This window comes from Zootoca vivipara, chromosome 5, assembly GCF_963506605.1.
Source record: "Zootoca vivipara chromosome 5, rZooViv1.1, whole genome shotgun sequence".
NCBI lineage: Eukaryota > Metazoa > Chordata > Lepidosauria > Squamata > Lacertidae > Zootoca > Zootoca vivipara.
Window position 1 is genome coordinate 80,201,161 of NC_083280.1, and position 27,838 is coordinate 80,228,998.

The 27,838-nt window shown below is 46.3% G+C and overlaps 1 protein-coding gene across 1 annotated transcript; it reads left to right on the forward strand.

Annotated features, from left to right (window-relative positions):
• Nucleotides 1-219: 219 nt before the first annotated feature.
• Nucleotides 220-27,801, forward strand: MAT1A (methionine adenosyltransferase 1A). Its single transcript, XM_060274995.1, has 9 exons — nucleotides 220-577; nucleotides 12,551-12,628; nucleotides 14,056-14,178; nucleotides 18,176-18,288; nucleotides 20,242-20,385; nucleotides 20,864-21,082; nucleotides 22,208-22,390; nucleotides 23,055-23,188; nucleotides 25,516-27,801. The coding sequence occupies exons 1-9, from the start codon at nucleotides 472-474 to the stop codon at nucleotides 25,616-25,618; spliced, it is 1,203 nt and encodes a 400-aa protein (XP_060130978.1). The 5' UTR covers nucleotides 220-471; the 3' UTR covers nucleotides 25,619-27,801.
• Nucleotides 27,802-27,838: the final 37 nt, after the last annotated feature.

Genomic DNA, 27,838 nt, shown 5'->3' on the forward strand with positions numbered 1-27,838 from the left:
GCAACCCTTTCAGCAGCAGCTGAGATCCGCAGGGGGGCGCATACAAAGGCATCCTCCTGATCCGCGCGAGAGATCTTCCCTGCGCGCGCGCGCACTTTTTTTTGAGGGGGGGAGCGTGCTTTCCCCCTCTCCCCTGCGAGGAAATGGGCTCTCCCGATCTCCTCACATGATCGCTGAGGCACTTTCGCTTTTCCATATATTGGAGGCGGGCGGATTGACAGCTCCAGCCAGAGGGAGACCCGCCGTTTCCGTCGCGTGTGCGTCTCCGGCGCGCACTCGGGGAGCCTGCGCTTTACGCACGGGGAGGTGTAATCCGAAGCCGCCGGTTTAAATAAAGCGCAGCCTTGCTGCCTTTTTACAAGGGAGAGGTTGCCAACGTCAGATCTCTTGCGCTGCTCTTTTCCGAGGAGGTTTCTTCTTCCCTACGCAGAGGAAAGCGTTAACAGGAAGGGGGGAGAAAAGAGAGCAAAAATGATGAATGGGACGCAGACGCTGGATAGCCTGTGCGACCACACACTGAATGAAGACGAAGGGACGTTCATGTTTACATCGGAATCGGTAGGGGAAGGACACCCAGGTAAGGACTTGCCGCAGGGGATTGCAGCTCGTTTTGAAAGGTTGCAAGGAGATCCTGTAGTATTAATTTTTTTTAGCAGGGGGGCATACCGCGTGCGTGTGTCTATAAAGCACATATAAAGTATGTCCCCCTCACCCCCCCCCAAATCTGGGAATTGTAGTTTACTCCTCTCCGAGCTACAGTTCTTAGCACCCTTAACTAACTACTGTTCCCAGGGTTCTGTGGGGCGGAGGAAGTGCTTTCAACGTGCTTTAAATGGATGGCGTGCACGCAGTCGAAGTTTTGGGCTTCTTTTCCTCTGCTACGGTATTGATTCATGTGAGAGCTAAAAGCAGCCTCTCCGGGGATGCCATTGCAGACCCTGATTCATTCCCCGGGGGGCATAGCTTCGAAAACCACTGCTAGCCACTGCAGTTCTTTCTGTTTTGCGATTTGACCATGTGCACCTTTCAGAATAGTCCCGTCAGGAATGCCCATGCCCCAGCTTGGATAGCTCCAGATCTGGCACTGATGGACACGATCCAGCCAAAGTTACAGTTTGCTAGGATGCAAATCCTGGTGAGTTCTGCCAAGCCTACTTCCAAGTAAAGGGACATAGGTACATAGGATTGCAGCCAGTTTGAAATCAATGGGATTTAAAATACTGAACGTCTGCGTCTGTCGCAGTGATGCTCCCAGACAACAAGAGTTGAGTGTGCACACACTTTTTAAAAATTGTTAAGATGGTGTATTTTATTAGGCCTCTTCCTCTTGGTTCGTGTGTACCATATTTTGGAGTTATGCAGAAGAGCTCGTAAGCCAAAGTGATTCCCCCTCCCAGTTAAAACTTCTGTGCAGCTATTAAAAATAAATAGATCTGTATGTTCCTACACCGGTAGAACTGGGCACAACAAGAACACTGGCCGCCTTTGGTCTCTTTAGCTGGGGGCTGCATTAATCTGATATTTCAGTGGACCTTGTGGAATTCTCCCACATGCTTGCTATATCATTAAACTGTAAATCATTCCCCATAGCAGCTGGGCATGAAGCTAGGACATATTATCCGGCCTCCTCCTCCCTATACACTAAGGTTCATCACACCTCTTTCTTAATTTTTGTAAAAAGCACGGCTAATTGAAACTTTTTTTTTTAAAGAAAAGGGAACAAACAGGCAGTGGGTTGTTATCTGTGCCAACATTTCAGCTGAAGTTTGTTTTATCTGAGGCTTGGGCTGTGCTTGCAGCAGATGCAAACAGACAAATGATCTTTCGGACAAGGCCGGTGTGTGTGTGTATGTGCATGCATGCATGCGTATTAGAGCTTTTTGAGGTGCTCAGATGTGTTTTTGGCACCGCAGATCTTTCAGCGTGATTCAGGCCTTTCCTTCTGATTATGTAACTGTCAGCGGAATTAAATCAAAACAGAAGGACTCGTTTAGTTATTAGCATTCAGTTGGATGGGGGAGAGGTCGCACCAGAGTTTGCTCCCCCTCTCGATGCATTAACCGGATATCTTGTGCCAACTTCTTATCTGGCACGTAACAGCCTCTGGCGACTGCGGGAGAATTCTGGCACTCCACAACACCGAGGAGCCATTTTTTGTCCAGTTAATGGGGCTGCCAGCACCTTAGGCTTCCATCCGTTTGCCAAGACGTTGGCTGATCCTGTTTCTTACATTATATTTATAGACACTAAGAATGACATTTGAACTTTTACATTAAGGGAGGGGAACCTGTAGCCCTTCAGTTCTTGGTAGACTATAGTTCCCCATCACCCCTGACTGCTGGCCATACTGACTAGAAAACTTGGCAAAGCTTTCTGTGGTATCAGTGGTCTTAGATTTCTGAAGGTCCGTTCACACATATGTCAATAAGTGATAACTATGAAATGTATGAACCAACCTTGATTCTTCTGTTCGAAAAGGCCAGGTTTTTGTTCCCTTTTGCCCAGAGCACCGGTCTGTTTTGAGATCCAGTTCCCTCTCTAGAATCCCCAAGCTGTCTTTCTCTGCTTAATGGTACGCCCCCAACCCTTGAACTCTCAAATTAAAGCATGTTTAACTAGGGAAGTTAAACATATGCCCAGTTCTCTCCCACTGAAATAAACAGGATTATTTAAAGTTTACAGCTTAGCCTGAGTTGTTTTTTTTTTTAAAGAAAAAGCTTTGTCTAGATTCTTGGAGGCTTGTCAGTAAATATTCTGATAACTGGAGATCAGTGGGATTATTTGGTCTTCTGGTCACACCCCCATTTCAGATTCCGAGTGATGTGTGCAGTGGTACCTCTGGTTAAGAACTTAATTCGTTCCGGAGGTCCGTTTTTAACCTGAAACTGTTCTTAACCTGAGGTACCACTTTAGCTAATGGGGCCTCCTGCTGCCGCCGTGCCGCCGGAGCTCTATTTCTGTTCTCATCCTGAAGAGGTACTATTTCTGGGTTAGCGGAGTCTGTAACCTGCAGTGTTTGTAACCCGAGGTACCACTGTAATGCTCTAGGGAGAACATTGATGCTCCAGAAAGCCAAAGAAGGTATAATTTGGCTGCAAGAGTAGGTTTAGGACAGGGTTTCCCAAACTTGGGTCTCCAGCTGTTGCTGGACTACAACTCCCAATATCCCTAGATAGAAGGACCAGTGGTTGGGGATGATGGGAATTGTAGTCCAACAACAGCTGGGTAACACTGGTTTGGGATATGCAAGAGCTACAAGTTTATTTGATATTTGTATGCTGCTTTCCCCAACAACAAAGCTGAGCTCAGTGTGACTCACAACAATAACGAAGCATAAAAAGAAGCAAACCACAGTTCCATCAATATAATCAAATAAAATAACACAGTATAGTTTGTTATCTGTCTGGTGTTCCCCACATACACTACTGTAATTCCCCTGTACAGTCTATGTGGCTGGATAGCCACAGTTTTGCAAGGTCCATGATTACCCTCCTTTGACCTGCCACACATGTCTCCTGTATCTGGGCCAGCTTGTACACCTCAGAGGGCAGGATTTGACCCTGGGGCCTCCGGTCACTGATCTGTGGTGTGTGTGTGAGTCAAGTAAAGGTAAAGGGGCCCCTGACCATAAGGTCCAGTCGTGACCGACTCTGGGGTTGTGGCGCTCATCTCGCGTTATTGGCCGAGGGAGCCGGCTTCCAGGTCATGTGGCCAGCATGACAAAGCCGCTTCTGGCAAACCAGAGCAGCGCATGGAAACGCCGTTTACCTTCCCGCTGTAGCGGTTCCTATTTATCTACTTGCATTTTGACGTGCTTTCGAACTGCTACCTATTTATCTACTTGCACTTTGACGTGATTTCGAACTGCTAGGTTGGCAGGAGCTGGGACCGAGCAACGGGAGCTCACCCTGTCGCGGGGATTCGAACCGCCGACCTTCTGATCAGCAAGCCCTAGGCTCTGTGGTTTAACCCACAGTGCTACCCGCGTCCCGTGAGTCAAGTAGAGTAGTGCAAAACCTACAATAGTTTCCTTGACAAGAAATGAGCAAATGACAGTCAACAGAAGGAATGTGCAAATTGTATACTTTTCCTCTAGTGGTTTTCCGCCTTCCTTAAGGGAGGGGAGGGTTGATGGTGAGCGACCAGGTGGATGATGCAAACCAAAGACAGGCATCCCACTGGATAGTCCAGTTTCTCCTGGGTAAGACTGAAAAATGTCTTCCACTTGCCTCTTCCAGATATATAAACTGACCCATTCTGCAAGCAAATAGTACTTAGAAGTGAAGACATGCCTTTGTTGGGGGTGGGGGAATACATTTAGGTTGTCTGTGCAATCGGGGAACAATATTATATAGTGAAAAAACCAAACTGGATCAAACAAACTGCAACCCAGCATAGAGGAGCCACAATTAAGACTGCAGTTCTTAAATGTATGTCTGGGACTTCTGAGAAGACATGCTTTGGAATGTGCTGTTAAATCCTCTTGATTAATTACTTGCTAAATTGTGGCCTAGTCTTTACATACCACTTTCCCCAGGCAAGTAAGTGTGTTTTGCCCACATTTGGGACCAGGCTATAGCTTCGTTGCACAAAGTTTCACAGCTGTCAAGCGAGGTAAATAACCACCCAGGTTTGGGTTTTAGTTATTGCAACAGATTTCCGAGAAGTGCAGTGTCAACCTTGGAAGGGTCTTTTTGTAGCAGTGTAGTGCATGTGTCCCAGTGACGCAACATCAGAGAAAAGCACACAGCAAGTTTGGACAAACATGGCAGCTAGGACATCTCACTCGGCTCTGTGTCATCTCACCTGGCTCTGACAGTATCAGGTTGTCACATAAAAAAATAAAAAAAATAAAATCGGGCGCTGTCACTGTTTCAATGTAAACACACCGCCCCTCCTTCCAGAGTTTAACTTCTGTTTGAATTTCATCCGAAATATTCCAAGTTTCTTTTCCTAATCTAGAACAGAAATACGATGCCATGCATTTCAGTTCATTTAACCAAAACTGTAGAGTAGTTGCCATGACAAATGTTATGAACCCCAAACTGATCAGCGTGAAATGCAGCGGCAGAATCGGAAAACAGTTGCTGCAAACACACACTTAGAATAAGAATGTCTTTGATTACTTCCCCCACGGTAAGAAAGGGAGAGAGATGCCAGGTGGGTTTCTATAGGGATGGACTTCCATTCTCTGGGGCCACCACCGAGAAGGTGGCGCCCCATGTCCTGAAGGAGTTGGGTAAGGAGAAGAACAAAGAACAAGACCCTTTCTCATGATTTAAGGATGGAACAGTTCCACACAATGATTCTGTCTACTGTCGGGGATCTCAGAATTGCTTTTAAGGGGGGAGAGTCAAGGGGGTCCAGTATTAAAGATGGATCTTTTGAAAAGGCACAGTTCTTAAGATTTACAGCATAGCATAGAAACTAAAAGTTCTCTCAACCTCAACTTGGTTTCCACTCTCCATGCTGTTGCTCACCTTCTCTCTCCACACTTAAACTCTGTTCCCAAGATACAGCTAGTACGGCACTGCAGGGTCCTGAAATTGCACCCCTCCCAGTCCATTATCAATTAGCCTTGGTTACATCAGCTGGGTTTTTTTGTGTGTTTTGTTTTGTTTCTTTTGGCCATCCCTGGAGATGGGGTGGCTTGCCCTCCCAGCCAATCAGAGGTTGGTCTCTAACTCCTCCTCCTCTTCCCCCACCCCACTCAGCAGCCATTCCAGAATCCCTGTCTACTGGTTAATCATTAATCCTGCGAGGAAGTGGTACATGGCGTTGGGAAGTTCGTTATCACCTTGGACCCATTTAGAAGTTGAAAGAAGGCCGAGTGTTCACATCCACCCATATAAAGCCTGATGCAATCATCACTCGGATCGCTTCTAGATTAAATGGGCCAGTGTGATGGAAGCTTGCCAACTGACCAGGAACAACAGCAGCAAAGCCAACTTGGTTTGTTCCTGTGTCTTTAACAGAGGTTAGGCAGGCATAACCCGCACATGGACTTCTTCATGGCATGAAACGGAACACGACCACCTTTTTAACTGATGCAGATCTCGTTGCTGCTAAAGGCAAAGTTGACAGGGCCAGATTGTAAGATGACTACCCTAGTTGAACTCGGGCCGAGGAAAGCAGAGTTCAGAGCCAAATTGGGCTTTTCAAAATTCACATTAAAAGCAGCTGCTGGTGAATTGAAGGAGGTTGTGGATATAGTCTAGCATCTTGTAAGGGGAGTGATTTTTAACTGGGGAAGGAATTTACTCCTCTCCCCATATCCCCTATCCTAGTCAGCCATCCACTGCTGAATTCAAGAAGGACTGGTACATATTTTTTTAAAAAGGGGGGAGGAGGGCTGAAGGTCTAATCACAGTTCTCCTGGATCCCAAGCGCTTTGCCACAAGCCTCTGCTACATAAGTCACTTTCTCCCTAATCTACTTGTAGGGCTTTTAGGTGAAAATAGGGTGGTCCCCCACTATTCTGGGGTGAGGACAGTCAGGATACTGGCACAAAAAGGGGAAAGGAGAAGTATTTCAAATTTATCGTTGCAAGAAACATCTAAGGGTGCAAGCTTTTAAGCAGTGCTTGCTTTGAACACTTCACATTATTATTATTATTTATTATTATTATTATTATTTAACGTCCCTCAACAATTGATAATAATACAAAGTAAAAACTTCAGCAATAAAACTACAAAATAAGCACAATCATAATAAGCACAGTATATAATCCCAAAACAATAAACAGTGTTTGTTTATCCTCATGCGCTGAATGGAACGGATATTGTTGCCATAGCTGACGAAAAATGATATCAACAAGCATCAATAAGAGGGAATTCCATATTTAGGAAGCCATGATTGAGAAAGCCCCACCTCAAGTCGCCATGGCACATGCTTTGGTTAAGGAAATGCACTGCCAGGAGGGCCTTTTCCATAGATATTGGAGCATGGCTGGCACATACCAGGAGAGGAACATCATCATGCATGCTTGAACCGCAAAAAGTACCATCTGGACCGGCCAGAAGGCTCACGTGCATTACAAAAGCTTCCTCGCCGCACTGATGATGACCAGACTTGGGCACAAAATGACTGAAAGGCTGTGTAAAGTGCAGTCCTAAACCACGTCTGCTCAGAAACAACTCCTGTTTAATTCACTGGGGTTTACTCCCAGATAAGCAGGGTTAAGATCGCAGCCTTTGTCCTTGTGTACAGAACTGATCCGAGAAACACATGCAAAGAGTTTTAGCTGCACCACCAAGGACTTTGATGCCACTGACGGGGCAGAGAATCCTTGTACCTACCCCTCTGCCAGCTGGCCTGCCAGCCTGCTTGCCCACACACTACAGAGTGTCTCTTTTCAACATGATCCCATCTGGCTTTTTTCTCCTTCTGATCCACATGGATTTGCTGTTATCAAAATGTCAAATTCCGCTTCTGTCTGTTTCCCCCCCTGGCAAGACTAGAGCTTCTTCTCCAGTGGAAGTTTACACCCTTGCTTCTAGCCATCTTCATTTCCGGTCTCCTTAGTGGGTCTGTTGATTTTGTAGATCAGGCATGTCCAACAGGTCAATTGCAATCTACTGGTTGATCGTGGGGTGTTCCTGGTTGATGCTGGTCGATCCTTGGACCCTGAGCGATCTCTATTTCCCCCCCCCCAAAAAAACCCCAACAACTCTGGCTCCCTAAAAAAAGCTCAACAACTCTGGTCCATCCAATGACAATGGGTAGATCACTGCCAGTTTTTTTAAAACTGTGAGTAGATCACAATCTCTTAGGAGTTGGATGTGCCTGTTGTAGATCATGTCCAACCCCGGACCCTGCTATCATCTCCTGAGGCCCTTCTTCATGTGCCTTCTCTATGAGAGGGTCTGGAGGGCACCAACATGAGAACGGGCCTTTTCTGCAATGGCTCCTCACTTCTGAAATGCGATCCCCTGAGAGGCTCACCTGACACCTTCATTATATAAATTTCAGTGCCAGGCAAAAACGTTCCTCTTTTCCTAGGCATTTGCCTAATTGAACAATCTGTGGCCTTTTAAGGAAGGAACGCGGGTGGCGCTGTGGTCTAAACCATTGAGCCTAGGGCTTGCTGATCAGAAGGTCAGTGGTTCGAATCCCCGCGACGGGGTGAGCTCCCGTTGTTCGGTCCCAGCTCCTGCCCACCTAGCAGTTCGAAAGCACGTCAAAGTGCAAGTAGATAAATAGGTACCGCTACAGCGGGAAGGTAAATGGCGTTTCCGTGTGCTGCTCTGGTTTCGCCAGAAGTGGCTTAGTCAGGCTGGCCACATGACCTGGAAACTGTCTGCAGACAAAGGCCGGCTCCCTCGGCCTATAGAGCGAGATGAGCACACAACCCCAGAGTTGTTCGCGACTGGACTTAACAGTCAGGGGTCCCTTTACCTTTTAAACTGTGTGTGCAAGGAGAATGGTTTTTGGTACGATAGTATGTACAGTGGTACCTCGGTTTACGAACAGCCCTGTTTACGAACTATTCATTTTACGAACTCTGCAAAACCAGACGTAGTGTCCCGGTTTGCGAACTTTACCTTGGTCTACAAACAGAAACCAAACAGTGGAAGGGCAATGGCGGCGGGAGGCCTCATTAAGGAAAGCGCGCCTCAGTTTAAGAACGGATTTGGTATAAGAACAGACTTCAGAAACGGATTAAGTTCGTAAACCGAGGTACCACTGTATTCTTGTGTTTTTATATTGTAAACCACGCTGTGATCCTCAGATGAAGGGCAGTATAGAGATTAAATTAACAACAATAATAAAAATATTAAAGAAGCATTGTGTTAGCCCAAGTTAAATATTGTCATATTTGGAATTACTCAGTCCAGTAGCAAGCAGCATAATGGTACTGTGATCCAAGCTAGGTAGGGTATCATGCAGTAAGTGTTCCCTCTTTCCAGCTATGAAGTCAGGATTCTGAGAAGTTGCTAGTCAATTAATATTGGCCAACCCTCTCATGTAACACCATCTGCAATATGTTGATGAATATCTGATGTCCCAGGTTGGCAACAAGGCAGAAAGAGGAGGCACTTTTCTTTTAAATTTTTTATTTATTTTATCTATGCTTTTCAGGTTCGTACATTTCACCAATTTTACAATCATTATAACAATTCAAACCTTGACTTCCTTTCCCCATCTTTACGTGGTTCCTTAAATTTATTTTTAATATCTTCTGCATTTCCAAATTAACTGAATTGCTAATTTATTCATCTACTTTAATGATATACTCTTATAAAACTGCAGGTTATTACAATAATCCTGCCAATGTTCTTATCTGTTTACAATTTATCTGCAAATATTCCATAAACCATTTCCATTCTTTTATAAAAAGTTTGTTTTCTTGATTTCTTATTATTCCCATAACTTTCGCCATTTCTGCATATTCCATAAGCTTTTTGTATCCATTCTTCCTTTACTTGGACTTTTGCTTCTTTCCACTTTGAGGCAAGTAATATTCTTGCCGCTGTAGCATGCATGAATAAGTTTCTACACAGTTTAGGTAGTTCTTTTTAAAAAAAATATATTTATTAAGATTTTCTGATATATATAAGGACCACAGTTAACATTCACAAGAAAATACCATACAAATGAGAAAAAATTGAAAAAGAAAAAGCATTAAAAAGAAACAAAAAAAATCAAAAACAAAAAAATATAAAAAACAAATCTTATACTTACGACTTATTAATCATAGAATCATAGAGTTGGAAGAGACCACAAGGGCCATCCAGTCCAACCCCCTGCCAATAACTTCGACTTCCCCGACCCTCCCTCTCAGAGTCTAATTTAAATCCCACAAATACAGCTATTCATACTTAAACAAAAAATAAAAATAAAAAGAATATTTCAATATCATTCTTAATAACATTCTATTTTTACCATTAATATCATAACTAACTTCATATTTTTAATCCCTTTAGCCTATAATTTCCCCCCACAAGTACTCCATTCCTTCCTTTACTATTTTCACTATCCCTTTTAACATCAAATAAAAGCTTTTTCATCCCTCCTTCCCCTGGTTGCCAAGTCCCCAGATGCCTGGACAAGTTCCATTAATACCTTTCCAGTTCCAGACTGTCTCAATCCATCCACTTAATACATTCACCCATATTCTCACCCCACACCAGCTTTGATCCAATTCAGCCCACCCGCCTCCCTCACCATGCACTGCTGTCTGACTGATTCTTTAATCCATACCCACCGCCATCCTTTCTTTAATTTCCCATTCAGATATTTCCCCTGTTTATCTCCCCAGATGGTTGGTTTATTTCCTGGATTTTGCTTCCCCTCTCTCACTGGGGGAGCATCCTTCCAGATCTTCTTGTCAGGAGCCCCTAATTTCCCCCATAGTTCCTGTGCAGCCCCTCTCACTGGCTGCACACGGTTCAAATCCTTCGCTTCCTGTTGAATTTCAACTTTGTTGGGTTGATTAAGTCCTTCAAAATCCTTTTCTTCTTCCTGTGGCAGATGTTTTTTTCAAGAGTTCAAAAAATTCAACTCTTTCCTTTCTGGCCTCCCGTAGTTCATCCAGTGTCTCGTATAGTTGTTCCAGAACATACTGCATGCCATTGTATTCCCAACCAGATGGCGTGTCTTCTTCCATGTTAAATCTCAAATTTCACAAGATAAGACTCATGAGCTGCAGGATCCAAGATGGTGCTAGTTCTTACATCCCAAATTCGTTTTTATCTGGACTGGCTCTATTCTGCTCTGTTAAGTCCAATTCCTGAAGAGAAAAAGCTCCCAGTCCTTTTATCTTGATAATTCTAACACTAGCGTTCAACAGTTTGCAACAGTAACAAGCTTCCTTTCTTTCCCTTTACTGTACAGTGGTGCCTCGCTTAACGAATGCCCTGCTTAACGAAATTTCCGCTTAACGAAAGGATTTTTCGAGTGGAGGTTGCCTCGCTAGATGAATTCGTTTTATGAAAAATTCGTCTAGCGAATCGCGGTTTCCCATAGGAATGCATTGAAATTCAATTAATGCGTTCCTATGGGCAAAAAAAAATTCAAAAAAAATTCAATGCATTCCTATGGGATTCGCTAGACGAATTTTTCGTTATAAGAAAAGACCCGTGGAACGAATAAATTCGTCTAGCGAGGCACCACTGTATGTCGTTACAATCGAAACTAATCCAAGCCTCCCGGAGCTGGCTCCCAGCTTGCAGAAGGGTATTTCACACTTAAATCTTCAAATTTTGCGGGTTTTCTTTGCTTTTTAAAGCCTCCCCTTGCCCTGCAGCATACAGGGAGGATGAGTTCAGGTAGTTCTATCCCTATAATCCCCCCCCCAAAAAAAGCTTCTGGGTTTGTTGTTTTTACAAATGTTAGTTTAAAAATCCATTTCAATTCATTATATAGCATTACTGGGAAACATGGGGCACTTCTTGAGCCTTTGTGACTAGCAGTTGTTTTAAGAAATTTAGGGACTTGCTTTAGACCAAGCCAGACCACTGGCAAAGGCTCTCCAGAGAGTCAGGCAGAGGTCCTTCCCTAGACCTCCCTGGAGACTGAGCATGGGACCGTTCGTATGCGCTCCACCGCTGATCTATGGGCCCTTCCCAGAGTCGAAAGGCTGGTGCTGTTTAAGCCTTAAAAGCTGCACGTAGCCCAACTGCAAGACAAATGCTCCACTCGCCAAGCTTGGCTGTCCACCACCACAGTGGATGTCTTCCCATTTAGGGGGGAAATGGAGCAGAAGACTGGTTGGCCCCTCTGTTTCTGAGAGGCAAGGGGCCGGCTTCCTCAAGCCACATTTCCTTCTGCTTTGCTGGGCTGAGGTTCCTGAGACTTCTTGGTGCAACCTCAGAAACAGGTCCTTCAGGGTAAGTGAGCCCTGCACCAAGAATGGGGAATCTGGCCCTCCAGATGTTCTTGGACTCCAACTGCCACCAGCCCCAGGGAACATGTCCCAACGGTCAGGGAGTTTGAGTCCAGCAACACCTGGAAGGCCAGAGGTTCCCCATCCCTGCTCACTTTACTATTCCTCTGCATACTTCAGGTGGCTTCCCACTGTGAATTGGGAGGACTAAAGGATCTCAATCTGGGATGGTGGTGGAGGAATTCATTTGAGACTGGCTCTGCCGGCAGCTGTGGCCTTAGCAGTATCTGATCTTTGCAGGCATATTCCCTCTGTATCTTGTTTCATTTTTGTCTCGGCCACACTGGTCTGGTCACCGGTGGAATTGGATTTTACTCCAATTTGTCTTTGCTCCTTCAAAGCCTTAGAGCTGGGAGAATCTCATGGCCAGGGTAGCTCGTCACAATATTATGAAAAGACGCAAAATGAGAATTGGGTCGTTCAGCATCTCTGTATAACAGACATATGATTAGTAGCTTTTGCTGGGCAAATTGTAGCACACGACTTGGCTTTTTAATGGATTCAATTGGTTGAATTTTTCTTGGGTGGGGGCAGGCAGCATGCATATGACAGAGCTATAAACTGCAGAGTATCTAAACAAAACTTTCCGCTTGTCAATCCCATGTGTCGAAAGCAGGAATGTTTCTGGTTTCTTCTCTCAGTTGCCCAACTGATCTCTTTCAGATAAGATATGCGATCAGATCAGCGATGCCGTGCTCGATGCCCACCTGAGGCAAGATCCAAACGCCAAGGTTGCTTGTGGTAAGAGACTGTGTCTGAAATGATGGCTGTTCTGCGCTTACCAGCCAAACGTAATTGCGATAGGTGGCGTGGGGAAAATATATATTGCAAGGACCACTAGCAGAAGTGTCAAAAGCAGGGGGGGGGAGTTTTGTGTGGCCCCTCCAAAATGTTTCCCACATTGTATCTGTCTCCCTGTTGTCCCAACAGAACTCAAGGGGAGCCTGCAAAATCCATAATCTGCATTCCATTCCTTGGTCACGCCAGAGCGTGACAAAGATGGAACCCAGGAACTGGCAACCATGCGTATAAAAGTAGATCTCTACAAAGAAATCATTTTGGGGTGGGACCAGAGAATGAGGTTCCTCACACCCAATTTTGCTTTCATTTCTACCCCTATGACTTTAAGTTCTCACTTTGGTTCTTAGTTGTTGTTTAAATTATGCCAATAAAGGCTGAATGATGAATGATGAGGTTCTCACTTGAGAGGCTTTGCAAAGCTTAAAGAAAGCAAGGGAGCCCCCCTTGGGTAGATAGAAAGTTTGAGGAGCATATCTGTTGCTTTGTTTTTTGCTGGGTGACAGTTGTCTAATTACCATTGATTGAATTGTACAGTGGTACCTCAGTTGTCAAACGCAATCCATTCCAGAAGATCAGGCATAGGCAAACGGCCCTCCAGATGTTTTGGGACTACAACACCCATCATCCCTAGCTAACAGGACCAGTGGTCAGGGATGATGGGAGTTGTAGTCCCAAAACATCTGGAGGGCCGAGTTTGCCTATGCCTGCGGAAGACCGTTCAACTTCCAAAACGTTCGACAACCGAGGTGCAAAGGGCGGTTGGCAAAGTCATTGGAGAAAATTGAAAAATTGAAAAACACACAGTGGAAGCTTTTCAACTTCCAAGGCGCGTTCGAAAATGGAAGCATTTACTTCCGTGTTTTCGGCGTTCAAAAACTGAAATGTTTGGCTTCCGAGATGCTCAAAAACTGAGGTACCACTGTATTCCTATCTGCCTTCGGTCCCTGGAACAATCTCATGAGAGGGGCAGGTCACTGCAGTATGATGAGCAGGCACAAAATGGGAAGCGAGTTATTCTCAGTGTGTATACAGTCGTACCTTGGTTCTCAAACGGAATCCATTTGACTTCTTAAAACATTCGAAAACCAAGGCGTGGTTTCCGATTAGCTGTGGGACCTTCCTGCAGCCAATCAGAAGCTGCGGAGGCCGTGTCGGATGTTCGGCTTCAAAAAACCATTTGCAAACTGGAACAGGTTTGCAGTGTTTGGGTGCCAAAACGTTCGAGTCGCAAGACGTTCGAGAACCGTGGTACAACTGTATACACGCTAGATAGTCATAGGTACCAAAGAGCAAATAACATGCTTACTGTAGATGAATACTCGAGCCAACCTAACGGAGTTTCCCACTTGTTTTTCCTTCCCCCGTAGAGAGTGTGTGCAAAACAGGAATGGTGCTGCTCTGCGGGGAGATCACATCCAGAGCGGTGGTGGATTACCAGCAGATCGTCCGAGACACAATTATGAACATAGGCTATGATGATTCAGCTAAAGGTTGGTGATAAAACAATGGAATGATGCCGGGTCACTCTGCTTGGCCAAAAAGTTGTAGAACTAGTCCATCTCTGCTTGCCTGCTTACCCAGGACAAGGAAGAAGCCTGATGCAATTGGTGTTGTGAATTGCTTAGCTGCCACCAGGAGACAAGTTCCCAGCTCCTTTAATAAGGAACAGGAAAAGCTATTTACTGGGAGGTTAAAGGTTATCTCGGGGTTGACGTCGTGGATGTCCTTTGCACTGGGCCACTTTGTAGCATTCCTGCTATTCATGACATACTTGACTTCTTGAGCCCACAAAGTTGTCAGGCCTTAAACAGGCTTTAAGACTTTTTTTACTGAGGCCAAGGTTATATTTTTACATCAACTCATGCGGTGCAATTCATCAGGAGGTCTGCTAGCTGGTGGCAGCTGGTAATATTATTCTCAATTTTTACCTGTTGCCTAAACATAGCGGATGTTGAGGATTGCCATAGTTCACTTGGGAGTGAGTTCCATATGTGAAGTGTGGACACTTAAAAGTTAATTATTATTTTTTTTGGGGGGGGGGTTTGAAATAAATGCACAGTTGGCGTTTTTGGTGCCAACCACACATTTAACATTGCATGTCATTTTGCCCATGGCTTGTTCCCAGTGCATCAGAATGCATTGCAGTCAATTAATGCATGCAAACAAAGCAAAGACGAAACAATGCAAATCTGAAATGAACAGGAGACCAATAGAGCAGCAAAGTCCAGAATACACAGACACCTACAGGAAAGTAGACTTCCTTAAGCCAAAAAATGTAGACCTCTATGTTGGTTTGTTTTGAGCATGGGGGTATGTTTGAACTAGTCATTACTTGGTAGGGTTCACACCCAGACATTATTTATTATAGTAATTCATTTAAACCACAAGCACCTCTGTTTTATATGGTAGAGTCAGTTTGGTGCTTTGCTTCAGGTTTTGGTCACGGGCAAGAGAGTAGCTTCTTAAGGAAACGAATCAGACCCCCGCTGAAATTGAAGTGGGAAGGATGAAATACTCACGAGTAAGGCATTCATTTATTTATTGCAGTTATTTCCCACCTTTTTCTCCAAGGAGCTCAAGGTGGCATACAAGGTTCTCCCTCTCCTCCTTTAATCCCCACAGCAACCTTGTGGAGTAGATTAGGCCAAGAGGCAGTGTCTGGCCCAAGGTCACCCAGCAAGATTTGGAGTCAAGTGGGAATTTGAACCCCGGTCTCCCAGATATCAGTCCAACACACTAACCACTAAACCACACTGGGCGGGATAGCTCAGTTGGTAGAGGATGAGACTCTTAATCTCAGGGTCGTGGGTTTGAATCCTACATTGGACAAAAGATTCCCTGCATTGCAGGGGTTGGACTAAATGACCCTCATGGTCCCTTATAACTCTTCAATTCTGTGATTAATGAAGAGCTTGCTTTCCTGGGATGTTGGCTGCAATGTACAAATCGGCAGCAGTATCCCTTACAGGCAGAAGATCTACTTGTGAGCATTCCCCGCAGATGCAGCCAATCAGCTGCCTTGGAAAGGCTCCATTCCCCAAGCACCTGGCCGGTGCATCTCTCTGCCCCATGAAGGGGTGCAGTCATGTGGCTGGGGACACTGCTTAGTTTCAAGTGTCCAAAGGGGACGTGTTGCAGCCAGATCTTCTCTTGACTGAAGACCCCAGGCCTGTCAGCTCATCTGGCACGGTGGGTTGCTTACTCATGGACTGCCGTTCTACATGCCAGGAATGAAGATTGTCAGTTTCTCATTCCTGGAAAAGAACGCATGGACACACATTAAACCTTAGTAGCCCTATGCTTAGTAAAAGAACATTTATTCTAAGAGGAAAAATTATACCTTGGAGAGGGACTGTTGATGAGAAAGCAGCTCTTTTTCCAGTAAGAAAAAGGGAGACTTGACCGTTTGTTTCAGAACAAATTGGGGAGGGGGCTACCCTTTTGTACTTCGTAAAATATCCTTGCTGCACCCGTTGGTATCATTTTTGAAATGCTGCCCTCTTTGGTCCCACTAATGAAGGGAAAGCAAGCTTCAGAGTTTTTAACAGCACTGCAGGTCACTTTAATGATAAAAAATATCCAATGTTTTAATATACGAAGAGGTTTCTGCAATCTGCATGTATGCTCTCATGTAGTAGAACTTGCTCCTTAAGAATCAAATTATCTCTTATCCAGGGGATTTGTGATTGATTCCCAAGTTGTTGTTGTTTTTTAAAAAAACTGATGCCCAAAGAAGGCTGCTGTTTAGTTTTGAGCGGATAGGATGGGGGAGAAGAAGCCACCCTGCGATGTTGCTGCCAATCAGTGCAGACAGTACTGATCTAGACAGGACCAATGGTGTGACTTAGTATAAGACAGCATCCTACATTGGTCGGTGTTATGCGCTACCGCTGCAACTTCTATTGCTCTTAATGAGTTGGCGGTTCCCCGAGGCTGAATTTCGGGGTATGGTTGTTTTGCTTTTTGTTTAAAGTCAGGAGATCGATCGTGGAGGTCCCATGAAATTTGTAGCAGAAATTTGGCCTCAATGTACTCTGCAAGAGCGAAATGAGATGTAATAGGGGCATCATATTTCTGCCCGACCCAGAAGTAAAGTGGACCTTGGGGGGCCTAAATATTTTACAGCAAATTGGCTGTGCCAGTGAGAGGACCAGAACTCTCTCTGCTGTCTTCCCTCACCTCTCTCCTCAGATCCTAGTCCCCAGTATATGCCGTCTGCAGTACTACACAAAATGACTCTGATGTTTTTGATCCAGCTCAGTCTTAGAGATCTCAAGGCATGGGACATCCCCCAATTAGCGAACCTATTAAACAACCTCTCTGCGTTTGGCAAACCTAGCTGATGGACTATGCCGAGATGGCAAAACTGACTGGAAAATTCAGAAACCAAGAGGATAAAAACTTTACAAAAGAATGGGGGAAATGTATAAGTTACTTAGGAGACCACTGTAAGCAGAAGGAGACAAAAGCAGGGTTTTGATTTCACTTGTAGTGTAAAAATTACCATGGATAATATGCAAGGGCGTACCCACCATGCGGCAAGTTAGAGCAGCTGCCCTACTCTAGAAGCAGGGCTGGTGGGCAGAGGCGGAGCACAGCCCGGCGGAGCGCGAGTTCGCCATTCCCGCCGCACCGCGCCGCACCCTCCCTCCAGCTCCCCGGCGCGCCCTCAGGCAAGGCCAAGCGCGGCGGGGAACCAGGGAGCGCGGCGCGGTGGGCGGGAACGCCGAACTCGCGCTCCGCTGGGCTGGGCTCCGCCTCCGCCCACCAGCCCTGCTGCTAGGGAGGGGCACAGCCCGGCGGAGCGCGAGTTCGCCGTTCCCGCCCGCCGCGCTGCGCCCTCCCTCCAGCTCCCCGTCGCGCCCTCTGGCAAGGCCAAGCGCGGCGGGGAACCAGAGAGCGCGGCGCGGCGGGCAGGAACGCTGAACTCGCGCTCCGCTGGGCTGGGCTCCGCCTCCGCCCACCAGCCCTGCTGCTAGGGAGGGGCACAGCCCGGCGGAGCGCGAGTTCGCCGTTCCCGCCCACTTTGTGGCCCCTCCCCTTCCGTGCCTTGGCCCCTCCCCTTGCCCCCCCTAGTTTTGATCCTGGGTACGCCCATGATAATATGGTTCGATATAAAAATTGGATTATGGATGAAAATGCAGTAGTAGATATTTAAAACGAGACCCCATGAAGGGGATGGGGGGGAAGTCCTGAGATTTGGAGATATTTTTTCTTATTCTTTGTTTATTTGTACTTTTACTTGTGAAACCAATAAAAATGATTTTTTTTTAAAAAAATGGAATGAAATACCACCATTTTTATCACTGCTCCATTTGAGAATTCTTCCCTTCCTGGAAGGTCACACCCTCCTTAGAACTAGAACCTGTCAGCCCTGCTGGGGAAGGATGTTTGCAACCAAGTAAAACGTTCCCAGCGGTCTTGTGGCACATGGCTTCGAAGGACGGAAAAGAAAAGCAATTCACGGCTTCCAATTCTCCTCCGCAGGCTTTGACTACAAGACTTGTAACGTTCTTGTTGCATTGGAGCAACAGTCGCCCGATATTGCCCAGGGCGTGCATCTGCACAGGTCGGAGGAAGAAGTTGGTGCTGGGGACCAGGTAATCATTGCGAGAACATTAAAAAAATGTTCCGTCTTTATATTCACCAGAAGTATTCATCTTGGTGAAAAGTGCCAGTAAGCAGCTGGGGGTTGATTTGCACCTTGCATTTCAGGATTCAGTCACCAGGATTATGAAAGCAATTATTGCAGGCATCAGCATGTACAGGACCCAAGGCCACTTAATGCTACCACCTCTCAAGTCCGATGCAAGAATTAGGAGCACAGAACTGGTGATGAAAGTATTGAGCTAGAGCTGGGAAGACGGAGGTCAGGTCCTCACTTAGCCACACCCCGAGCAACAAACCTTGGCTAATACTGGTTAATTACTAATTATAACTAATAATTTCTAATTACAGTGGAACCTTGGTTCCCGATCGCCTCCTTTGCCGTACGTTTCGGTTCTTGAACGGCGAAAACCCGGAAGTAAATGCTTCTGTTTTCGAATGTTTTTCGGAACCCAAACGTGCAATGTGGCTTCCGCTGAGTGCAAGAAGCTCTTGCAACCAATGAGAAGCCACGCCCCGGTTTTCGAACGTTTCGGAAGCCGAACGGGCTTCCAGAACGGATTTCGTTCGAGAACCGAGGTACCACTGTACTAATTTGTCACCTATACGAAGGGCGGTACATAAATTTCAGTAAATAACAACAATAAAAACAAACACCTCACAGGGTGACCTTGAGCCAGCCACTATCTCTCAGCCAAACCTGACTTCACAGGAATATTGTGAAAGTAAAACCGGCTAGGTGTGGGTTGGGGGGAAGCCTCCTGAGAGTGGCTCTCCTCTGTAATTTGTTCCCGACCAGGGCATTGTGATATTTCATGGCATATGATCATCATCAATATACATGTCACAAGTGGCCTCACCCAAGCACGAATGTAAGGGGGATTCGAGCAAAAGGACAGGATGGAAAAAGGTCTTAGAGCTTTAAAAAGTATGGGATGCCAAGCCAGTGCAAAGGATCTGAGGAGAGGGGTGTTGCACGGTTGGAACAATAAGAAAACAAATGATTTTGGCAGCAGTGTTTTGGATAGACGTGAGAAATCCAGAGCAAGACCAGAGTGAAGAAGCAATCTATCCTCTTCACTGCATTTGCATCTGATGGCTGAACTGGGCAAGGGAGGAAAAGACGTCATCTGTGGTGGGGAAACTAGAAAGGAGGGGGGTTGCTTAACCCTCTCCCCACCCACTGTTTTTGGCCTGCAAGCCTTCCTCCCCCCAGTTGCTTTTCCTTGCAACACAGCAAGCATACAACTGGAAGCTCAACTAGTGGGAAAAGCAGCTGAGGGGAGTCAGTTGAATGGGGAAAGCAATGGGCTGGGGAAGGTTTGCAGCTCCCAAACCACACACTAATTTCCCATGCAAACAGCACCTTTCCATGCTGCTTTTGTAGCAACTCTGGCTCTGATCCTCTGCGGTGAGCAATGTCTGGTTCAGCCCTAAGATTGTGCACTCATTAAGCACATGCTTTTGAGTGTTTGGTTGAAGCATCATATCCCTGGAGTGGACGGTGCTTTCTGAAAAGGAGGTTTCTTGTTGGCCGAAGGAGCTTCTTGGGAATGTTGCTTGGGAATGCTGTGTGTGTGTGTGTGTGTGTGTGTGTGTGTCCTATCTTTTCAGCCTGTATGTACGTAAAAATTAGTAGTTTGTGATTAGGACCACTGTAAGTCTCCAGTATTCACTCTCTCTCTCCTCACAAGGAAAGAGAACATGTAAAACACTTCCTCAGGGCTCCCTAGCACTCGAGGGAATACAAAATAGCATTTATAAAAACGAAACACTAATGGGAGGAGCTGTATCAAGGAGGCAAGAGGAAGCTGATTCTAGAATGAAAAAGGAGAAAGAATCTTGTGAAGCGAATTCTAAAGATGCTAATACATGAAAAGTAGTCCTTGTTGCTGTTGTCGTCTTCTTTTTGCTGATGGAAAACAATGGCCCCTTTCCCACTGCAGGGCCTGATGTTTGGCTATGCCACCGACGAGACAGAAGAATGTATGCCCTTGACCATCATGCTTGCTCACAAACTGAATGCCAAAATGGCCGAGCTGAGGCGCAACGGGGTCCTCCCTTGGCTTAGGCCGGACTCCAAAACCCAGGTACTTTCGTGGGTTTAGCCCAGATTATTTCTCTTCTGCTCATAACTAGGGCCTGTCCATTTGACCATTCTTTGGCGTCGGGAGGCCTATGCATGTTACGTTTTTGGAAGTGATTCTTGCTGTTCTGTGAGAACCATGGGTTGGACGAACACAAGATCTGTAAATGGAATGAAGTTCCCTCCTTTACCCAGCAGACTTCTCTAAAAGCCTCTCTGGAGGACTTGGGGACCCTCTTGAATGGTATGGGCTGGGCCATGGGGGGGGGCTGCCGTGGGAAGAGGATGTTGCTCCCCAATGGGCAGAGACCCCTTGCTGCAAGCAGAGTTGTCCATTTCTTTTGGTAGGGAAGCCATTCAAAGTCGGGCCGAGCCTCAAATGGGGGCGCAGTTGTTGTTTTGGGGTTGGTTTGCGAGTTTTGGGGTGTGTCTTTTTCTCCCGCCACCACCCTACAGTTCACAATTGCTTCCTTCACTCCCAGATCACAGTTCAGTACGTCCAGAAAGATGGTGTCGTCGTCCCAGTGCGTGTCCACACCATTGTCATCTCAGTGCAGCACGATGAGACCATCTCTCTGGATGCCATGCGCAAGGCCCTGCAGGAGCATGTCATTAAGGCTGTGGTTCCACCCAGATACCTAGATGACAATACAGTCTACCATCTTCAGCCCAGTGGCCGGTTTGTTATTGGAGGACCACAGGTAAGTATGTGTTCCCTCATAAAGTGTTGTCAGGGTGGACGTGAGGAAATCTATTATTGCTCCCCTTAGGCTCTCCTGAAACACATATTTATGTTATGACTGGTACTTTCCCCCCAAATCAAACCTGCAGGCATACCCAAAAGAAAAGAAACAAAAATTTCCCTCAGTCACAGTGGTTTTCAAGCTTTCTAATTTCAGGGTACCGTTTCCCATTGTCTTAGCCGCTGAGAAAACCTTGCATGTTTGCCATGGGACCCTTGTGCGTTGCAGAGAATTCTGAGGGTGCTTTTAAGGATACATATACAGGACACATCTGGACCTGATGGACATGACTGGACCTGATGGTCAGGGGCCCTTTTACCTTTTATACAGTGTAAGGGGACCCAGGTGGCGCTGTGGGTTAAACCACTGAGCCTAGGGCTTGCTGATCAGAAGGTCGGCGGTTCGAATCCCTATGACGGGGTGAGCTCCCGTTGCTTGGTCCCAGCTCCTGCCAACCTAGCAGTTTGAAAGCACATCAAAGTGCAAGTAGATAAATAGGTACCACTCCAAGCCGGAAGGTAAACAGCGTTTCCGTGTGCTGCTTTGGTTCACCAGAAGTGGCTCTGTCATGCTGGCCACATGACCTGGAAGCTATACGCCGGCTCCCTCGGCCAATAATACGAGATGAGCACACAACCCCAGAGTCGGTCACGACTGGACCTAATGGTCAGGGGTCCCTTTACCTTTACCTTTATACAGTGTAAACTTGCAATGATTTTATATCATTTATTTTCACGTATATTTACTTAGGGCTACACATAGTTCACCATAAAGGCAGGATCTTAAGTCCTAAGATGAAGTGTTTCTTAAACTTGGATTCCCCTGCTGTTGTTGAACTACAGCTCCCATCATCCCTAGCTAGCAGGACCAGTGCTCAGGGATGATGGGAATTGTTGTCCAACAACAGCTGGGGACCTGAGTTTGAGAAACACAGGGCTAAAGAGAGGAAATATGTGGCAGTTTTCTGGGGCATCTTCTTCTGAGGCCTCTTGATAGGTTGTTGTTGTTATCCATTTTGTAGCATTTGCCACCTTACCATCTCATTAAGATTTAGAAGTGACGCTTGCCATTGCAATATTGCAGGGGGACGCTGGAGTTACTGGACGGAAGATCATTGTGGATACTTACGGCGGATGGGGAGCCCATGGGGGTGGGGCTTTTTCGGGCAAAGACTACACAAAGGTGGATCGGTCAGCAGCATATGCAGCCCGGTGGGTTGCCAAATCCTTGGTGAAAGCCGGGCTTTGCCGCCGTGTCCTGGTCCAGGTAAGTTCTGGTTTTGTCCTCTTCCGCCCTTTTCTCACCTAGCAGCCGTCAACAGAAATGAAGCGGCGTGGCAGATTTGTGGCTGCCTGCTGCTGAAGCCATCAAGCCCTCCTCCTCCTCCTCCATCATTCCTCCTGCTGCAGGGTGTCTGAAGTACAAACTGCACTGTATCACGGCTAAACGTTACCAGGCAGAGAGCGGAAGCAAAGTGTGTGGCTGCTTTTTTCTGGGGGTAGTTATAGCCCTGCAACACCTACTTCCTGCTTGAGAGACATGGCTTCCTGTGGGGAACTGCTATATTAAGGATATCGTTGAGACTGTTGTATCTGATACCGTAGCTTCAGTATATAAGAAGCGGCTGTATACACAGGCAGGTCGGTAGCCCCTCTAGCCCTCTACTTACCTGAATTCCTTTTCTTACCTATATTCTTTTAAGCATAGAGAATGTAACAGTTATCTTAGCAGTCTTTGAAACAATTCCATAAGGAAGTTCAGCACACAACTGATGCAGTTTTATGTTTTATATGCATAAGCCTGTCACCACCACATGTCATTGTGCCTTCGCAAGAATGGATTTCTCCAAGCAAGTCTTCGCCCATTGCTTCAGTTATCAATTGCCACATACACACAGAGAGGTCTAATTGTTGTTTCTTCTCATCCATAGGTTGCCTATGCCATTGGCGTGGCTGAGCCACTCTCCATCTCGCTGTTCACGTATGGTACCTCCACAAAGCCCGAACAAGAGCTGCTAAACATCGTACACCAGAATTTTGACCTCCGGCCAGGCGCTATTGTGAAGTAAGCACTTTTACAAGGGGCTTTCTCTGTCAAGGGGGAAAAAATTTACTGCAGCACCCCCACCACACTGAAGATACAAAGCAACCAGAAGTACAGTGGTGCCTCGACTTACGAATTTAATCTGTTCCGAAGGCACCTTCATAGGTCGAAAAATTCGTAAGTCGAAAAGTGGAAACGCGATTTCCCATAGGAATGCATTGGAAACGGGAAAATTCGTAAGTCGAAGCAACCCCATCTAAAAATTCGTAAGTCGGAAAAAACCCGATCTACAACCGCCGTGGTTTCCATTAGGATGTCGAGAAATTCGTAAGCGTGCGGCCATTTGCCCCATTCGTAAGTCGAAAAATTCGGTTGTTGAGTCGTTCGTAAGTCGAGGTTCCACTGTATTAGACTACTGAATTTCAAACACTGAGAAGGCAAAATAGCAAATGCACTTTCTCATGTGTATCAGCTTTCTCCACTCTGGTTGCTTCCAACTAAATCCTGTTCCAGGATGGTGCAACATTCCAGTGGAGATCTAGTTCTCCTTATTTATGAGAGTTCAGCTCCTGCTCTTAATGGGCTCAGAGTTGCACACCCAAAGAACAGCAGCAAGACAACAAATGAGTTAGTTATGCAGTCCAAGGCAGTATCATAACATTTTAAGCAGTCATGGCTTCTGCAAAGCACCTTGGTAACTGTAGTTCACTGAGGATGCTGAGAGTTGTTACTTCCAGCGCTACAATTCCCAGAGTTCCCTGGGAGCAGGGCTTGACTGTCAAACCATGCTGATAATTTTTAATTTTATTTATATATGGCCATCATCACAAGATCTCAGGGCAGTTCACAGGATGAACTGTAGTTCTGGGAGGAGAACAGGGGTCTCCTTACAACTCAGAGAACCCTTAACAAACTACAGTTCCCAAGATTCCTTGGGGAAGCCGCGACTGTTTAAAGTGGTATGATACCTGCTTTAAATGTATGATGCAAATGTAGATTTGCTGCCTGGGAAGGCTCTAGCTCTGTGTTTTCCAAGCTTGGGTCTCCAGCTGCTTTTGGACTATAATTCCCATCACCCCGTGACCACTCGTCCTGCTAGCTAGGGATGATGGGAGTTGCAGTCCAAAAACAGCTGGAGACCCAAGTTTGGGAAGCACTGCTCTAGGTTCTTCCTTCTCTGAAAGGTCTGCTGTGGGCTGTGCAGTTCTTCCAGCTAGGGAAAAGGAGACCTGGTTTCAGATGTTAGAGAATCCCAGTACAGTATTGTCATCACAGACATCACAGGCTTTCAGGTGTTTCGGGCAGGAGTCCTTCTCATCCCTACATGGAGATGCAGGGGATTGAACCTGAGGTATGTTGTCTACCACTCAGCTACTGCCATAGACTGGCTGGATGTAGCAGAGTGATGGGAGACACCATCTGTGGAGCCCTCAAGGGAAGAAGGCTTAGAGTCCAGGGATTGTTGATGGGTGCTCAGAGGGAGAAGACTGGGAGGAGGAGGTGTCAAAAGCTGAAGGGGTATCAGGGCTTAGTGAGCTGGGAGAGTCTGTGGCAGAGAGAAGTCCAAAAGCAGAAGCAGGAAGAGAGGCCAAGGGGCTGCGCTGAGTCCGGCTGGCAAAGAGGCATGGATGTCTCCCCCTCCTGCTGTGACAAGCTCTCTCCCAGGACCAGGAGGGGTGTGAAGAGGGAGGAGCAAAGGCAGGCATGCCAGCGCAGTCTCAGATTGCTTGGGAAAAGAACTTAGGCAGGTGTGGGAAGGCAGGGACCTTCAGTCTCAGCAGCTGCTTCACAGGGGCGAGGCTTACCAGAGATGAGTTGCTGTGCTCATTAGGCCTGGACACTCCTGTGCGGATCCTGGTTTTTCTAGACTTAACTCCACTTACTTTGTGTGATTTGCTGCTGGCCCACGTCTGTCAGCCACGGCCCCTCTTTACAGAGGCCCGGTTCCTTCAACAAAGCCAGAATGGGCCATGAAGTGAATGATGGTAGGTGTTTCTAGGATACATCACAGAAAATAAACAGATGCTAATGTAACCAGAGAGAAAGGGGGATCTCTCTCTCTCTCTCTCTCTCTCTCTCTCTCTCTCTCTCTCTCTCTGTGTGTGTGTGTGTGTGTGAACGGGCACACACACATTCACACCATATCCATGGCAGCTGCTCTGCCCAACAAATATGTGGCCAGTAGCTCACTGAGTAGGCATCCTGGGCTTTTAAAACAGCTGTTCTTTGCAGCTGCTATTACGTGTCTCTGGTATTTTGGGCAGCCTCCATTCCATTCAGGAAAAATTAGCGCGCCCATTATCTAGCTGTACTTAATGACTTCTTCTTTCTCTCTTTGAATAAACCAGGGATCTGGATTTGAAGAAGCCCATCTATCAGAGGACCGCCTGTTACGGCCACTTTGGGAGAAGCGAATTCTCTTGGGAAGTACCTAAGAAACTGGCCTTTTAACAATCACGGTCCCATCCCCTGAGCTTAAGGGGAGAGGACTCTGTTATGAAAGGTGCTTCCACTGACCATCCTGGAAAATAGAGAAAAGTTGTTTTCATGGAAATCGACGCTGTTTGTACTCTTGACATCTCACCACACGCACATACAAAAGATGTTTCCTATTGCTGCTATTTTTGTTTTGTTCCACTTAGAAAAGGCGCAACATAGGACTTGGACCCACAATCAAAACGATGGAATACCAGCCTTCACCCCGACTTCTCTCCGTTCTTCTGTTCAAATGGGAAGAAAATATTCCCTCTGATTTCCATAAGCTACCTTACTACAACTGGACAATTAGAAATTATGGGGTCTAATTTCCTTTCTGCAAATATTTGGTACTGCAAATATTCCCTGGACTCTTGGTATGGAAGAGGATTTTGGGGCCTACATTCGACACATATTACCCCAAAGGGTTCTGTCAGCTTTTTTTTCACCTGCCTGCTATTCTCTTTCTTCTTCTTCTTCTTTTTTAAAAAGGAAACTCTTTTCTCTTTTATAACAGCACCGTGGCAAAACATTTTAGATGGGTACATGGCCAATGCTGTTTATCTATGAGCTTACATATTGGTAAAGTTGCCGCAGCCCATTCTAGGCAGGGCTGTTTTATATACAAAATGTTAGACGATTGCTTACAAGCCCCACGCCTCACCCCATTGGCTGAGCTGCTGTGATTTCAGGGAATGCTTTAGCAGGTCAGGGGAGGAACATTCGGCTAAGATGGGATGCATGAGCCAAGCGGGAAGGAGTTCCAGATGGGAGATAGCTGAGCAAGATAAGGAATACTAGGCCAGCAAGCCTTTTCCAAAAACCCTCCAACTGCTAGAAGGATGTTATGAGGATGAAAGCAAGCCTTTAGCAGCAAGAGAGTGGACCGTACCCTAGACCAAAAATAGAAATAGAAATACTTTGTCACTGTACCACTTGTTTACAGTGAGATTAAACAAGCCCCCCTTCCCCCAACAATCTCTTAGTCCTTGTCACTCTGGGTGCTGTCGTACTACCACCAACCCCTAACGTCAGCAGCAATGTTGCTGTCTTCCATTCAGCAGCCTCATGGCCCATAGGTAGAAACTATTCTTTAACCTGTTGGTGCGGCTTATCATGTTTCTATATCTCCTGCCCGAGGGCAGGAGATTAAAAAGGTGCTGGCCAGGATGTGGGTCATCCCTGAGAATGTTCCTTGCTTGGTCTAGCAGACTCAGGGGACATCCTGTGCTGTCTTCACCACCCTCCGTAGGGCCTCTCTGTCCATGGCTGTCAAACCAGCGTGCCACACCGTAATGCAGTATGAGAGAACACTTTCTGTTGTGGGCTGATAGAAGGAAATCATCAGTTGCTGTCCAACCTTGTTCTTTCTCGAGAAGGAAGGGAAACAGTGCCGGCCCCTTCACTGTGTGGAGAGGTATAAATGAAGGCAAAAGTCGTTGGCCAGGCAGTGTGGCCCATAGGGGAATAGATTCGGGATCCTCTTCAGAGAGGAAAATGTCTAGCACTGAATGGAAGATGGTGTGGGAGCTCCGTGGAGGAAGTGCAACAGATAAGCAAGAGCGCTTTGTGTTTTAGAAAGCTATGTAACGAGTGAGGTGGGTGGGCAAGTGGAAGGCCTGAATTTAGCATTGATACGAACCAATCATCCAGGCTGGATGCCCATAGCTTTTGCCTTTCATGGTGCCATTGAAAGAAGGGGGTTCAGAAAGTTCAGTTTCCCCCCTGCATCTCAGTGTTACCCAATTGTACCAGAAGAGCCTTCTGTCCGGATTCTTGACGGAACAACAGCCCTCTCTGGAATGGGATCTGGCACTTCTCATGCATCAGCAGTTCAGGATCTTAATCTCTGTATTTTACTGTGTAAAAGCATCATGTACACTGATGGTGCTATATAAAATTAATTATAACTATAATTTAATAATAATTAATGGCTGGCACTTAACCTGATCTCAGCATCCTCATGTGCACAGTTTGCTAGAAATGCTGTTTCTTCAACACTGGAAAAACTTGATATCCTATCAGTGCCTTTGTACAGGCCTCTCTTTGCATCCGGTTTGAGTTGTTCTCCCCCCACCCCATATATACACTTTCCCAAGCGATAGTCGCAACAATTTGTATGTCAAAGCGAAAGGCATTAAAGCATTCTGCCCCTTGCCGCCGTAGGCTTGAAGAACATTTGAGCGCAATAACAGG

Coding starts and splice junctions, on each gene's coding strand:
- MAT1A (XM_060274995.1), top strand. CDS start 472: ATGATGAATGGGACGCAGACGCTGGATAGCCTGTGCGACCACACACTG. Junction 14,179..18,175: donor CTATGATGATTCAGCTAAAG/GTTGGTGATAAA, acceptor TCTCCTCCGCAG/GCTTTGACTACAAGACTTGT. Junction 23,189..25,515: donor CGGCCAGGCGCTATTGTGAA/GTAAGCACTTTT, acceptor TGAATAAACCAG/GGATCTGGATTTGAAGAAGC.